The sequence below is a fragment of the Ananas comosus genome, linkage group 9 (genome assembly GCF_001540865.1).
Source record: "Ananas comosus cultivar F153 linkage group 9, ASM154086v1, whole genome shotgun sequence".
In the NCBI taxonomy this organism is placed as follows: Eukaryota; Viridiplantae; Streptophyta; class Magnoliopsida; order Poales; family Bromeliaceae; genus Ananas; species Ananas comosus.
Genome location: NC_033629.1, coordinates 12,385,448 through 12,400,994, shown reverse-complemented (window position 1 = coordinate 12,400,994; position 15,547 = coordinate 12,385,448). Strand labels below are relative to the sequence as shown.

Below are 15,547 nucleotides of genomic sequence, written 5' to 3'. Positions count from 1 at the left end.
TATGTTGCTTTTTTAGAATTATTAATCATGAATGTCAAAGCTCTTTAAAGAGTAAAAAACTAAATTTGTACCTTATAATCAAACAAAAAAATATTTGTATCGAATAAATTTTCATTCCGACATCTAAATAGGATTTAATATTTTTTTTAAATAATATTTTTATGTAGAAATAGCCAAAGTATAAAATTAATTTTTTATTTTTGAAGTTGAGAATCTTTATTTTTAATTTTTTGCTAAAACTTTCTCATTTTTTTTAAAAAAAATTTTGCTTTTCAAGGAGTGGTGTATTTAATCTCAGCCGTTGAATGGGTCGTCTCATCCCTACGATGGGTGATCGAACGGTGGGGACGTACAGTGACGTGGCACACGGAACTACGACAAAAAGAGACGATGGTGATTGGAGGGAGGGCATTTTGGTAATATCAAGCAAAAGCCATTTATTATTCGGAGAAAAAGCTCGCCAGCGCATACTTTAAAAGGAGCGCTACCTATATGGACCAAGTGGCTCATTCTTATTGGATGCTTGGCAAAAAAAAAATGAAAAATTTAATTTTAGAACTATAATTTCATTGGACGAATAATTAAACTCTTTTAACTAATTAGATAATGCCACGTGTAGTAATTTTAAAATAAACACGCATTCCGATTCAATTTAAAAGATGACTTGTTATAGTTTGAAATTTAAATTTTTTAATTGACTATTGATTCAAACATTTATTTTTTTTTTTTAAAAGAATTTAAATATCATCCCTGTAGTTTCGCACTTTCTTACTTAGTATCCTATGGTTTAAAATGCATCACTTTCGTACCCTATCATTTTATTTTTCTCTTTTTATTATCTCATCCACTATTTTTTTTCATTAAATTCGTGACAAAATTAAAACTAAAGGCTAGTAAAGTGAATATTCGATTAACTATATACGGAATATCTGAAGTTTTTTATATATGGTTTAACGAAAAGTTATCGAAGAGGCCGAAGAAAAGAAAAATAAAATAAAATTATAAAATACTAAATTGATACATTTTAAATTATAGAATACTAAAATAAGAAAGTATAAAATTACAGAAGTAGTATTTAAAGTTTATATTTTTTTAAAAAAATAATAAATATAACTGAAAATATGAAGCAATTGGGCCCGATTAAAAACGCTGCAATTTATCTCTAAAAATTTTCAAATTTTTTTTCTTTAACTCTATATATCCAATGTTGCATTATCCAATACAATTAATATCTGAGATCCGAGCACGGGCCTTCTAGGATTGGCTCTTGCTCATTCGTTCTTATCCATTTCCTTTTTGAAATTCTCTAACCTAATTAATAACTTTTTGCACGAGTTTTATAGCTGTCACGCTTGGAAAATCGTGAAATAAAAATATTATAATAATAAGAGCCAATTTAATTTGTTCGCAGTTCAGAGTAATGAGTGCCTACAAATTTATATACTACTACTTGCTTTTGTTTTTTCATAATTCCTATTTTAAATTAGTGATATATTAGTTTACATCTTTTTCTTGATGAATGTAATTGAGAAGTAGATGCGTAATGTGTTACTATTTACTCAGCGTTACTCTGAGAATTGTGTATTGTTGTTAATATATACATGATAGTGAATATATTAACAACAAGTACGTAGTTGTCTCTTGCCTTGTTGAGCGGGAATTTTTTAGCATTCATTTTCCATCTAGTGATTCTTTCGTCTATAGATTAAAAAAAAAAAATTTAATTAGTATAATGTCCTAATAGTCTCACATTGGATGGGATACTGATTCCGATCAGCTTATATGAGATCTACACGTTAGTAATAATAACTGGGCTTAAGCATTTTGGGCTGATTGTTTGGGCCCCACGAATTATTATTGCTAGCGGATCGGGCTATTGCAATTATCATGCTAATTTTTTCTAATGCATCAGAGATTCTATTTGAATGTCGGAACAAATCATCCAATGATAATTTATGCACTACGAGGATTTTTTTTCTTTTTCTTATAACATGTAAACTAAGGAATTCGAATTTAATTTCTTGGAAGGTTTTGGTTATCATAAATTTGGTTGGGTATATGCTACTGTGTTTAGCTTGGGAGAGGGTTAAAAACTGTAGTATGTTTTTCGAGACAATAGTCTCAAAAGATCGAACTGTTAAAAATGCACAACCAATTCATTTAAAGTGTACAGACACTGAGACACGGTGCAGACAGGTCTCGATTGTGCTTCGGCCAAACCAACCTCATGCCACCAAGAGCATGACTCAGTCAAACACCTTCCGTCATTTCGAACATGAGTCAGCCCAATCTAGCTTCTCGCCACAGGGTAGAATGCTGACCCCTTTAAGCCAGCAGATCATACTTTTAGTCAAGTAAATACTATAATGTACCAAAAAGATATCCGCGCACCCAAAGAGGCTCTCTGTTGTTGCGGTACATTGTTCGCATCTGGGCCTGTGAAATATCTGGGCCCAAAAATCTTTGGCCCATCATGATATATAGGTTGGCCCATTTAGGAATCGATTGGATTGTGCTTTAACCTTAGTTTGTGGGCCAGATGCCCGATAAGCTATTTATGTTTATTTTATTTGATAGTGATGCTTTTGTAAAGCACAAGCCAATGCATGAGCCCTTCATCTTATATTATAAAATATAAGAAACGAAACCATAGTCCATTGAGGTGACACAACTAAATCAATTACTCAAAAGCATTTGTACTCATTTTAGAATAAGTTCGAACAGAATCAACGTGTAACAGTAACTAGTGTTAAGCCCGAAAACTTCTTAAAAAGAGGTACCTAAAGAGGTATTATATAATTAGTACAAGTGCAACTATAACTCAAACATAATCACTACAACAAAAACGACGTTTAGCGATATTTTTAAATATCGGTATAGGTTAAAAAAAAGTGCTACTGATTAAATTACCAAATGTTATATGTGGGATCGCTATAATATGTAGAGCCGCTTTGATGTTTGGCACCCACTCCTTCAGCGACCTATGACGGAGGAACACATAGGGATCGTAGCCCTCTACGATCCCTACGAGATCCTTGCAGCCGAACTCCAGCAGTCGGAACTACCGCGTCGACGACGACGGCGGAGAAGGAGAATGGGAGATGGTTATCAATTTTTCTTTTTTTTTTGTTGAGTTGAGAAACTTTTTGATTTTGATTGAATTCGGCTTTATATTTAGACCTTAGTAGATTTTTTTAAAAAATTTAGCATAAATAAGACACTTACACAAAAATGTCTCAAAAATATATTTTTATAACCTAATTCTATTGTAGTGAATTTATGTTCAGTATAGATGCACTTTCTCTCAAATTTTACTTTTATATTTTGATTGGAATGATACAAGTGCCTTCATTAGAATTAAGTTCCAACACTTTAATTCTTTGATTTAATGTAACTCAGACACTAGAAAAAATATATATATAGCAGAAAGTTATCTTTTGTAAAATTTGGCACTCAAAGATAAATTTTAATAAAAAGCAAAAAAAAAATGCAAACAATTAAGTTTTGAAATATTAGCACAAAATATTTTCTTAAAAGAAATAGCACTTAAGATTTAGAAAAAATAGCACAATTAAGATAAGTACATTAAAAAAAATAAAAAATGCATGGTAACAAAATATAATAATAACACAAATTCTCAAAAATTAGCATAAAATTTTGAGATTGAGGGAGAAAGGAGGGGAGAGGGAGAGAGAGAGAAAACAATAGAGGAAGTTATGTGAATTTGAACCATTTTATTTCGAACTTAAGTAATGCGAATTAAGCTTCATTAAGCTTCATATATATGGAACGCATACACAAATTTTCTATAGAGTTCGCTCAATCGACAAATTCTATTAGAAGAGGCTAACGTTACCTTTTCTATAATCTACCAAATTATAAGTATGTAAGAATGTTTTATACATTGAGCAATAGAAACCGCACACTTAAAAAGTGAAGATGTTGTTACATCAAAGAAACAACTCTTCATCATAACGTATATATAGTTTGAGCTTTTCGTACAAAGAAACAACTCTTGGTACAATATCATATATATACAACGCATACACAAATTTTCTATAGAGTTCGCTCAATCGACAAATTCTATTAGAAGAGGCTAACGTTACCTTTTCTATAATCTACCAAATTATATGTAAGAATGTTTTATACATCGAGCAATATAATTTAAGAATGTTTTATACATCGAGCAACAGAAACCGCACACTTAAAAAGTGAAGATGTTGTTACATCAAAGAAACAACTCTTCATCATAACCTATATATAGTTTGAGCTTTTCGTAGAGCTTAAACTTCGTTGGATCATGCGATTCGATGCGATGTCGGCCATTTTCGGCATGTTGCCAAATTCCTTTCTAGCTTTTTCTAGAAGAGTCTAGAAACAAATTCTTCTATGTTAGGGCATTCTCTTACTTTCCTTTTTTTTTTTGTTTGTTTGGTAAAAATGTATAAAACTTATCTCAATATTACCCTTTTGGATCATACTACTTAACTTTAAAACTTTTAAATTTACTATATATATTATTCTTTAGTTTATTTTGAATGTATAGTTTATCTTTACGTATTTAGTTAGTATATTTTATGCAATTTAAGTGACTATAAGTCATCAAAGTAAACAATTATCTTACATTTTATATCCAAAGAGCCGTCAATTTATATACCTAAATCTAACAAAGTGGAAGGTTGGATATTAAAGTCGAAATTTTAAGAGATTGGTAGTCGAATCAAAAAATCTATAGTGCAATAGTGTAGATAAAATGTATACATTTTTTTTGCCATATAACTTGGAAATACCTCTTTACTATATATGCATTGCTTTAACCAACTAATTGAAAAGCTATGTCAATGTCATAGTGTTAGGAATTAGGACAATTTTAGTACTCGAACGAATGGTTGGCATCACTTTGCTAGTCACTCTCAATCATGAGCTCATAGCTTTCATGTTACACTAGTTTGGTTGTGTTTTTTTTCCTTTTTTTTGTTTGTTTTTGATCAATAAGAACATTAATTTGTCCAATTAATGACTTAATCATCTAGCTAAGGACCCTTGTTTGTTTTAGCATATAGATTGGTACGGAATAAATATTTATTTAGCAGAACAAGTTCTATAGGACGAGAAATATGAGTCAATAGATAGCACTTCATGTGACTTTCGAAGTAAAGATCCTCTAAATTGTATGATATATTTGGGGCACTTAAAATGTAGAGCACGAACCAACTATTCTAAATAATGATATTTATTTGAAAATTTTTGTGTAATTAATATTAGGCAACTTTAATATTTACTATAGAAAAGCTAGACTTTGTGGACATGCTAATTATTTCCAAAGAAGGACTAGAAATAGTGCAACCCTAGTGGATAGGCATTAGTCTAGTCAAGTCAATCTCAAAGCATGTCTTAACCACACAAATATATATGGGAATAAAATATAGAACTAGAAGTTTCTATGAAAGGTGATTGTAATATTGAACTAAAAGTTTCTATGAAATTAAGGGGTTTGTTCCTATTATTGGAATATTGGAGTCTAAATATGCAATTTAGCAAATTAATTACCATCTAAATTTCTTTAGTTCTAGGGGTTATTATATATATACACTATAAGGTCATGATGGAAAAATTGCAATCTAGCTAGTTACTCCTCTACATAACAACACTCATGGTGTACAAATTTGGTGGAAAATTTTGAAAATATTTTATTTATCAGTTTATCTTAGCAAATTCACTCATACTTCACATTTGCTGTTTCAAATTCGTAAACATGCGTTCCTCGTTTGATATCGTTGGCATTTTTTTATTATTTACATTCTAACTATATAATTTTAAAAACGCACCACTCAAGATATATTTTTCTTGTTATCATTGTTGATTAGCTTGTACTTTATTTTGGCCATGTGATTAATGGTAACTTATTTAAAAAAAAAAAATTGAAAGAAAAAAGTTATGTTTAGCTTTTTAACTTTTTGTTGCCAAATAAATACCTGAAATATAAAGATCGCAACTATTCCTTCCTATACAATTTTATATAAAACTTTTATTTGAAAAAATAATAATACCAAACAAGGTCTTTATTTGGTTCTTTTCATTAGTAGTTAGTAGTTGCGAATGCAATAATTAATGAAGAGATTATAATTAATCCTTATTTAGGCGCATACAATTTTAATATCCTAAGTCGTATAGGAGGGATTTGGACGGTTCACTTATCCTTGTGCACCGTCCTTTGAAAACATTAACTAATAATAGAGACATCTCGTAAAAAATTATAGAAATATCAAAATTGACACACTTGTAAGGTTAAAAATTCAAACTCAAAATTTAACTACAAAATAAATGAAACTTAAAATTGTCGTAGATATCACACCACCTATATTATTGAACTAGTAATTAAGAATAATAAAATTATAATTTTTAGAAATTATATAATTAGATTAAAAAAAAAGCTTTGGATTATATAAATTTCATAATATACTATAATATTAATTTTTACTAAAATTATAAGGGGAAAAAAAAAATTAAAAAACAGCTAACCCAAGTAGTCAAGCTAAAGAGTGGGACGACTCGACTTCGCCCGTACGAGGGCGAACTGCTGACGTGGCCGCAGATACTCCACAAGCGGGCCCCATACCCCGTAACATTTCCCGCTCCCTCACGAATCACGAGGCCCCCCCCGCACCCTCTCTTCCCCAAGTCATTGTGGGCCCCACATCCGGAGCCCTTTCCGGAGCCCTCACGAATCACGAGGCCACCTCAGCCCAGTCGTCGTGGGCCCCACCGCACCGCACCGCCCCCACCACCGCCACGGGCGCTCCAGCCACTCGGTGTGCCCACGTGGCGCCACTCCATTGGGTGGCCGCCTCAGTCGGTAATCGTTCGCCACGTGGCGCTCATCCAGCAGATTCCCACTCGTCGTTATCTTCGGCTCCTGTATCTTCGTCACCGAAGAAGAATAAAACGAGGAACACTAATTAAATAAAAATGGAGGGAAATTTTTTTTTTTTTAAAAAAAGCAAGTACCAAACAGGAGATGACACGTGCACGCCCTTATCAATTATTGCTTACTCCTTGTGCATCAGTGAATTCCATACACCACTCTTATGTAAAAATTACTATAAATTTTGAATGCTCGTTTTTTATGAATCGAATAATGCCATACCGGTACACCAGATGCAACCAATAATTTCTCGCCTTCAATTTTTTTCCTTAAAAGAATAAAAATAAATGGAAGGAGAAGTGCAGCAAAAGCCAAACAGAAGATGCCACGTGTCCACGTAAGGGCCCCACAAAATGGTTGTGGTCTCTGAGCTTGTGATCCAGTAGATTGGGTACAAATTGCTTTCGGTGAACGTCCACGTGGAGAATTTACTACTCTTGGATGTACGAACACGTGCGAAAATAATATATATATATATATATATATCTATTTTATTTTAAAAAAAATGTAACAAAGTTTTAACCGTTTATTTTTTCTGTAAATTATATAATTAGTACACACCTTATATTCTTTATCATAAAGATACTAAATTGTGATTCCTTAAATTGCAAAACTAATACTGTTCATCAAAATTAGCATGGTAAATTTGATAAATTCAAAAAAAAAAAAGAAAATCTTTTTATAAACTTTTTACCGCGCATGTGTATACTAGAAAAAATAAAATTTAACATGCACGTTTAACCCACTACATAGTTCTTGGTGCATATGACTTCCCATGTTTTTTTTTTTTCTTTTTCTTTTTCTTTTTTTATTGGTCACGCTAGTTATTATTTACTCATTAATATCTGGCACATAAAAAAAACTTATAAGTTGCAATTATTAAATGACCTAACGAAACAACCCCTCTATATTCATTAATGCATATATATGGCACATAAAATGTCACGGGGCACAATATCCCACCAGTTTAAAACATGATAATTAGTAGAAATTATTTGGTGGACCAGGTCTAGCATGTAATTTTGGTTCAGTAGAGCTTTTTACATAAGTATTATTTGTGCATAGAAAGTTCACTTCGTATATCTTCATTACGTATAGTAGTAAATTAAAATGAAAATATCGATTTAAACCTTTACTTAGAAAGGTCTAAAAGGTCGAAAAAAAAAAAGCTTCAGCAATTAACTTTATTTGTTTGCATTAAAGTTTAATTTGACACTAATGTGCATGTTGACATATGAACAAAAAATTGTGACACATCATCAGGACGGAGAAGTACATATTAATATATATATATATATATATATTTTGTTACTTTCATTTTGTATTTATTCAACATATATAACTAGTTTTAATACAATACTATGCTAGATTAAAAATCAGAATATGTGTTGCATTTTAATTACTGGTATATTTAGATCTCATGCGTANATGCATGTTGAAAAAAAATAAAATCAGAATATGTGTTGCATTTTAATTACTGGTATATTTAGATCTCATGCGTAGTTGTTCTAAACAACCCAAATAAGTTACTAAGAGCAATTTTATTCTGTGCTTCTATTTAATTATGCCAGTAAAAATAATTTATGTGCTCAATATTCCACAACATGATAGTTACGTTCCGATTTTATTTTTTTTCAACATGCATTTAATTAAGAATGTCGTGTTCGCGAAGAAAAATGAAAACTGTACATTACACAACGAAAATGATAGCTTAACGTTCATTTGCCAAGCAAAAAAGTCTAAATTTTTTGTTATCGCCAAAAGTATAATTAAAATTTTTGAGTCTCCAAATTATAATTAGCAAAAGCTTGAGCTTTGCATTTTCAAATTTCTTTTTATAAATATATATTTTTTTAAATAATGCTCCATGAATTTAAAAAAAGGGATACACTTTAGATACCACTACTCTAGTTTTGCATTTTTTCACTTTAGTACCCTATGGTTTAAAGTGTATTATGTTAGTGTTCTGTGATTTTATTTTTATCTTTTCGTCAGTTTCTTCGTTACTATTTCGTTAAATTATATACATAAAAAGCTTCAGATACTCCACCTACGTTTATCGAATATTTACTTTAATACCTCTTTAGTTTTAATTTTGTCACTGATTTAACGAAAAAAATTAGGAAAATCGATAATAAAAAGATAAAAATGAAAATTATAGGACACTAAATTAATATATTTTAAATTACATGATACTAAAGTAAAAAAGTGTGAAACTACGTGAATGGTATTTGAAGTTTTTTTTAAAAAAAATATTTATAATTACCAAATTTCACCTAAAAAAGATAAAAGTAAAAATAAATAAATAAAATTATTTTCGCTACATAGAATCGAAATTACCTTCCTACCCCTCACCCACACCCCCCACTCACTCTCTCCCTCCTGTATAAATACAGCTTCCATTTCGCCCCCATCCTCACCTCTCCCAAATCCTCCTCCTCCTCCGCTCCTCCTCCCTCCGCGATTCGTACTCGTCTCCCCCGAAACCCTAACCCTAACCCTGACCCTAACCGAGGCGATCGGCCATGGCGAAGGACGCTGGGGAGGGGGGCGAGTTCGCGGCGAAGGACTACGCGGACCCGCCCCCGGCGGCGCTGGTGGACGCGGCGGAGCTGGGGCGGTGGTCGCTGTACCGCGCGGCGATCGCCGAGTTCGTCGCCACGCTCCTCTTTCTCTACGTCACCGTCGCCACCGTCATCGGCTACAAGCACCAGTCCGATCCCAACCTGAGCCCCGCCGCCGCGTGCGCCGGGGTCGGGATCCTCGGGATCGCCTGGGCCTTCGGGGGGATGATCTTCATCCTCGTCTACTGCACGGCCGGGATCTCGGGTACGTACGCTGATCCTGGCGTCGACTAATTAGGGCTTTGTAGCTAGGGCTTCGATTTGGAGCGCTCTCGAGCTCGATCTCCCCCGATCTCTCCCGATCCCTCTGGATCCTTCTAGATGTTTCCAGAGTTTAGGAGAAGCTAATGCACACGTTAGCATCGTGAGCGATGGAAGGCTAGGTTGCGCCCCTGTTTCTCTCCCCCTCTCTCTCTCTCTCTCTCTCTCACCACATACTACGTAACGAGACCTTATGGTACGTTGTAGTGCACGTTAGCTTTCCGAGCAGTAGAAAACTAACGTGCGCCTAACGTTTTAATGCGGTGCACGTTAGTTGTTTTTTTCCATGGTAAAATAAACTATTTTGTCAATAAATATATTATTTTGAAAAATTATGGGTGTATAAATTTGTAATGAATTAAAAAGCAAATTTTGTATACTGTGGCCACAATTTTTTTTTGATAATACATAAATTATTGCTAAATAACATACTCTATTTGTAATAAAAATTATGCTAGATCTTTATATTACCGCAGCTGAATTTGGTTAAACAAAGTGGAAATTAGTTGGAATAAAAATCTAATTACAGAAATTTTATCATACCTTGCCAAAAAAAAAAAGAAATATGCAATTAATTCATAAATAATATTTTTTTACTCAATGTTACTTGGGATAAAAATACTAATTACTATACCCCAAAGGATAGCGGAGGATATTCTCCAAGGTAAATATTAAAATTACGAACAATGGAATGCTAAGATAAACCTCAATTTAATTAAAGGTGCTAAATAAAATTGATTTTTCAGTACTACTGGGTTAAAAACGAAAGAAATAAGAGAAAAAAAAGAAGCTAAATTGCACTGTTAGTCCTTAAAATATCAGACATGTGACGCTTTATGGTAGAAGTTTTATTTATTATAATTTTTTTGTTCAAATTATCTCGGTAAATTTTACGGTATAATTTAATTAATTAAATTATAATCAAGTATGGTAAAATAATATATCACTATCAAATCAGCAACACATAATTATTTAGCCAGAGAAATTATAATTTACAATAATATAAAAAGTTGATACAAAAATTTTACAACAAAATAAAATTTGAGGATCAAAGTGTTATGTAGCTCATAATTTGAGGGCCAAATAGCCTTCAAAAAATGGAGAAGTTTTGCTTGTACACCCCGAAAGAAAAATATAGATCTTGCACCCAGTTTCTAAGATTTGCAAAAATATAAATACTTTTTAATAAAAATAAAAAAATTAATATGATAAAATAAAAAAAGAAATAATGGGAGTGTGGAAAAAGTAAATTGACTTTTACTGGTCGTTCACAGAGCGCTAGTACATTATAGTGGCTTTGCTAACGTGCGCTTAACTTTGTGATTGATAGCGTGGGCCAGGTAAGTAGCAATTTGGCAATTTACCAAAAAAAAAAAAGAGATATAAAAAATTAAAAAAAAATCGAAAGAAAATGAAAAGAAAAGAGAAAAAAATTATTCTCAATTATTAAGAAAAAATTTTTAACTCATGTTAGCACCAAAGCACCAGTTTCGGTTAATCAGGAACCCTTTTTTATCCTTTTTTTTTTTTTTTTACTTTTATGTTTCTGAAGTGCTCTTTCAAATCAAAATTTTTATTCAGCTTTTTTTATCAACAAGTAAGCAAGTATTGCCTATAATTTTTTTTTTTTGTAAAAAAGAAAAAAAATTGACAAATGGGCTCCACGTGTCTGACATGCACCGCTGTGTCAACAGGACAAATATTCCAATTGTACTGGAACTCAGTAAAAAAGAATAAAAAGCAACTTATATAGAGAATAAAAAAAGAGTGGAAGGAGAAAATAAACCTCTTTAATTATCCAATTTTGTTCATTTTTTGTAATTTTTTTTTTTGGACCAACTTATTTATCAATCAAGTTTCTAACAGCCTTTCACAGGCACTACTGAATGATTGGTTCAGGATTATATATATATTATATATATATATATATATATATACATTCATTGACTAAATCCGGAATGATTTGAATGTACAAAATAGAAAAATTAATTTGACTTTTTATACATTAAACAAAATTAGTTAATTTTTAGAAAAAACTTAAGATACCACTCACGTGGTTTCGTATTTTTTTTTATTTTAGTATCATGTGATTTAAGACGTATTAATTTAGTACTATATAATTTTTTATTTTTTTTATTTTTATTATTTTATCTATTAATTTATTTTTGTTAAATTAGTGAGAAAGTTAAAACTAAAAGATACTAAAATAAATATTCTATAAATTTAAATAAAATATCTAAAATTTTTATATATAATTAAATAAAATATTAACGTTGGAGCCGACGAAAAAAAAAAAGAAAAGAAAAAACACTTTAAATCACAGTATTGAAATAAGAAAGTACCAAACGGCGCGAGCGAGGGTGATATTTAAAAGTTTATCCTAATTTTTTAAGTTGTGAGAAATGTACGTAACTGATCAGTCGTCAGATCCTACGGACGATACGAACTGCAGGTGGTCACATTAACCCGGCGGTGACGTTCGGGCTGTTGCTGGCACGGAAGGTGTCGCTGGTGCGGGCGCTGCTGTACATGGTCGCGCAGTGCCTGGGTGCTGTCTGCGGCGTGGGGCTGGTGAAGGGCTTCCAGAAGGCCTTCTTCGTCCGGTACGGCGGCGGCGCCAACGAGCTCGCCGCCGGCTACTCCAAGGGCACGGGGCTCGCCGCCGAGATCATCGGAACGTTCGTTCTCGTCTATACCGTTTTCTCCGCCACCGACCCCAAGCGCAGCGCTCGCGACTCCCACGTCCCGGTAACTTCCTTGCTCGAACTTGAAATCTCGAGTACCTATTATTATTATTATTATTAAATTTTAAAAACACTTCAGATACTACGCCAATGGTTTCACACTTTCTCATTTTGTTATCCCGTGGTTCAAAGGGTATCAATTTAGTATTATGTAATTTTATTTTTATTTTTTATTATCAATTTTGTTAATTTTTTTTGTTAAATCAGTGACAAAGTTAAAACTAAATAATATTAAAGTGAATATTTGATAAGCCTAAATAGAATATCTGAAATTTTTTTGTATATTATTTAACAAAATATTAACAAAAATATAAAAATAAAATCACAACATAACTTGATATATTTTAAATCAAAGGATATTAAAGTGAGAAAGTGTGAAACCATATGAATGATATTTGAAATTTATCTCTAAGTTTTTAGCTAAATGCACTAAGTATGGTCCGTCTACTTCTCATTCCGATTAATTCTTTTTAGAAAATCAGGATGTTTTCAAAACTTAAAAAATAACAAAAGCACACCAAAATAATTATCTAAATTATAGATTATTTTGAATTGACTATTTAGCTTTTTAAAATTTTAATTTTTTTAATTTATTTGATTTGAGCAGGTGAATGATAACTTTCACTCAAAATTTAAACTAATTATTTATTTTAATAAATTACAATTATAAGAATAAATAAAATATACTATATAAAAATTTATAAAAATAAACCACGTATTTAAATTTTAAAATTAAAATATTATTAATTGATTCAAATTAAAATAAAATTAAAAAATTAATATTAAAATTAAATTTTGCACTTAGGCTAGGCCGTTTCAAAATGATCGATTCAAGGACAAGTTTTGTACGCTCTTTTACCTAAAAAGAAGAAAAATCCATCATGTGGGATCACATTAATTTTGGTGGGAGAGGAAGTTCATAGAGACAGGGGGACAAAAATTTTATAGGCACGATGCCCAAACAATTTGTTTGGGCATGGTGCCCAGATGGGCTCCGCGCCCATCCGCACCCTCCCTTTCCCCTCTCTTTCTCTCTCTTCCTAAAAACCGAGCCCGTTATTTTATTTTTTTTTTTTTTTGAGGGTGCGGACGGGCGCCGCTGCACACGCGGCGCCCATCCGGGTACCATGCCCAAACAAATTGTTTGGGCACGGTGCCTATAAAATTTTTGTCCGAGACAGGGTGCATGGGAGACGTATGGATTCCCACTAATATCGCCAACCAATAATTACTGGATCACGGACCAAATAATAAACTTTTTGGTACAATTTATGGTGGTACTCCCTTTAGTAGCCAGCGTAGAGGTTTCCGTGAGGACATTTCCTTGCATTGAAACAAAGTGGTGGTAGGTTCAAAAAGCTATTCCCTTTATTTTATTTCAAAAAAAAAATTAGTTAAAAGTATGAAGTAATTAAGATTTCGAATTTGAGATTTCGGATGCGTCAGTCAGGTCCAAACTTTTTTGCTTTCCATAATATTTTTTTAATAACAACTCTCTTTATGGTGTTAGAAGTGAACGTTTCAAATTTGAGTCCCCATCATTTATTGCTTTGTGAATTTTTTTTTTATTATTTATTAAGTTTTTGAACAATGATTGTTTCGCACTATTTAACAGTATTAGATTGACTATTTAGGTTTTGGCTCCCCTTCCGATCGGCTTCGCCGTGTTCATGGTCCACCTGGCCACTATTCCAATCACCGGAACCGGGATCAACCCGGCGCGGAGCTTCGGCGCCGCCGTGATCTACAACCAAGACAAAGCCTGGGATGATCAGGTATATTTGTCTTTCACTTACAAATATTCGGAGCAGCTAATCGTTTTCTAATAACTTAATCTTTCTGGAAAAAAATAAAAAAAGATTCGGAGCAGCTAATCGTTTTCTAATAACTTAATCTTTCTGGAAAAAAATAAAAAAAGGCTCGGTAAAATTCACAAGGTAATTTAAAATTACCCAAAAAACAACAAAAATAATCTGATTTTTTTTTTTTTTTTTTTTTTTTTTTTTGCAGTGGATCTTCTGGGCGGGGCCGTTCATCGGGGCGGCGATCGCGGCGGCGTACCACCAGTATGTGCTGAGGGCTGGGGCAGTGAAGGCCTTGAGCTCCTTCCGGAGCTTCAATGCATGAGTGTTTTTTTTTTCTTCTTTTTCCACGAGAGGAGGGAAACAAAAAGTAGAATTTAGTTTTAATGGAGAGTTCGAATTGTCGATCTATGCATAAATCTAAGGCCGCTTAAAATCTTATTGCAATATTGTTGGCCTTATTTTTGTGTTTCTTCTACTCTCAGTTGTTTCTCCAACTTAATTAAAATGTTAATGTTTCCACCTGATATATCATTAATGTATGTCTCTCTGTTTTTGTCAATTGTCCAGACTTTGTGGTTTGTTTTTTCTTTTTTTTTTCTGTGGAAAAGAAATCTATGAAAAAAAAAAAAAAGAGTAAAAAAAAGAGACATTACATTGAAAGTTTTTTTTTTGAGAAAAACTTTGCGGCTTATTTGTTCAAGTATTTGCCATCCCCCTTTTATTTTTTTATTTTCTTTCATAGATTTTAAACAAATTAATAAAATTTTTTTATTGAAAGTACTCTTGATACACTTCCAGTGCAGTAGTAGTGGTAGTAGTTTTGTCTTTTGGGGTACAACACTCATTTTAATTTTTTGCCTTAATACTAAAGTGCGCAAGCTTCAGGAAATTATGTTTTTTTTTTCAAATGGAGGTGTAAACTCACATCATTTGCGCAACCCCAGGACTCCAGGAGTCTTGTTGTTCAGCACACTTAAACATCAGAGCATTGCATTCATGCGGAGCTCTATTAGATTATTATTTATGCATACATACGCGCGCGCGCACAAAGGGACTGTTTGCAAACGGAAAGAGAGAGCAAAAAGGTTTCGCGAAGTCTGACTTTGCCCCTCCCATTCCACCGACGTCGAAGGATCAATCTCTATACAATTGTGAGTAAACATTCGAACGATCTCGCAACTTCAGTGC

At 32.6% G+C, this 15,547-nt stretch overlaps 1 protein-coding gene across 1 annotated transcript; it reads left to right on the top strand.

Moving 5' to 3' along the window:
- Nucleotides 9,349-14,898, top strand: LOC109715516 (aquaporin PIP2-4-like). Its single transcript, XM_020240565.1, has 4 exons — nucleotides 9,349-9,754; nucleotides 12,263-12,558; nucleotides 14,189-14,329; nucleotides 14,565-14,898. The coding sequence occupies exons 1-4, from the start codon at nucleotides 9,451-9,453 to the stop codon at nucleotides 14,679-14,681; spliced, it is 858 nt and encodes a 285-aa protein (XP_020096154.1). The 5' UTR covers nucleotides 9,349-9,450; the 3' UTR covers nucleotides 14,682-14,898.

Coding starts and splice junctions, on each gene's coding strand:
- LOC109715516 (XM_020240565.1), top strand. CDS start 9,451: ATGGCGAAGGACGCTGGGGAGGGGGGCGAGTTCGCGGCGAAGGACTAC. Junction 9,755..12,262: donor CTGCACGGCCGGGATCTCGG/GTACGTACGCTG, acceptor TACGAACTGCAG/GTGGTCACATTAACCCGGCG. Junction 14,330..14,564: donor ACAAAGCCTGGGATGATCAG/GTATATTTGTCT, acceptor TTTTTTTTGCAG/TGGATCTTCTGGGCGGGGCC.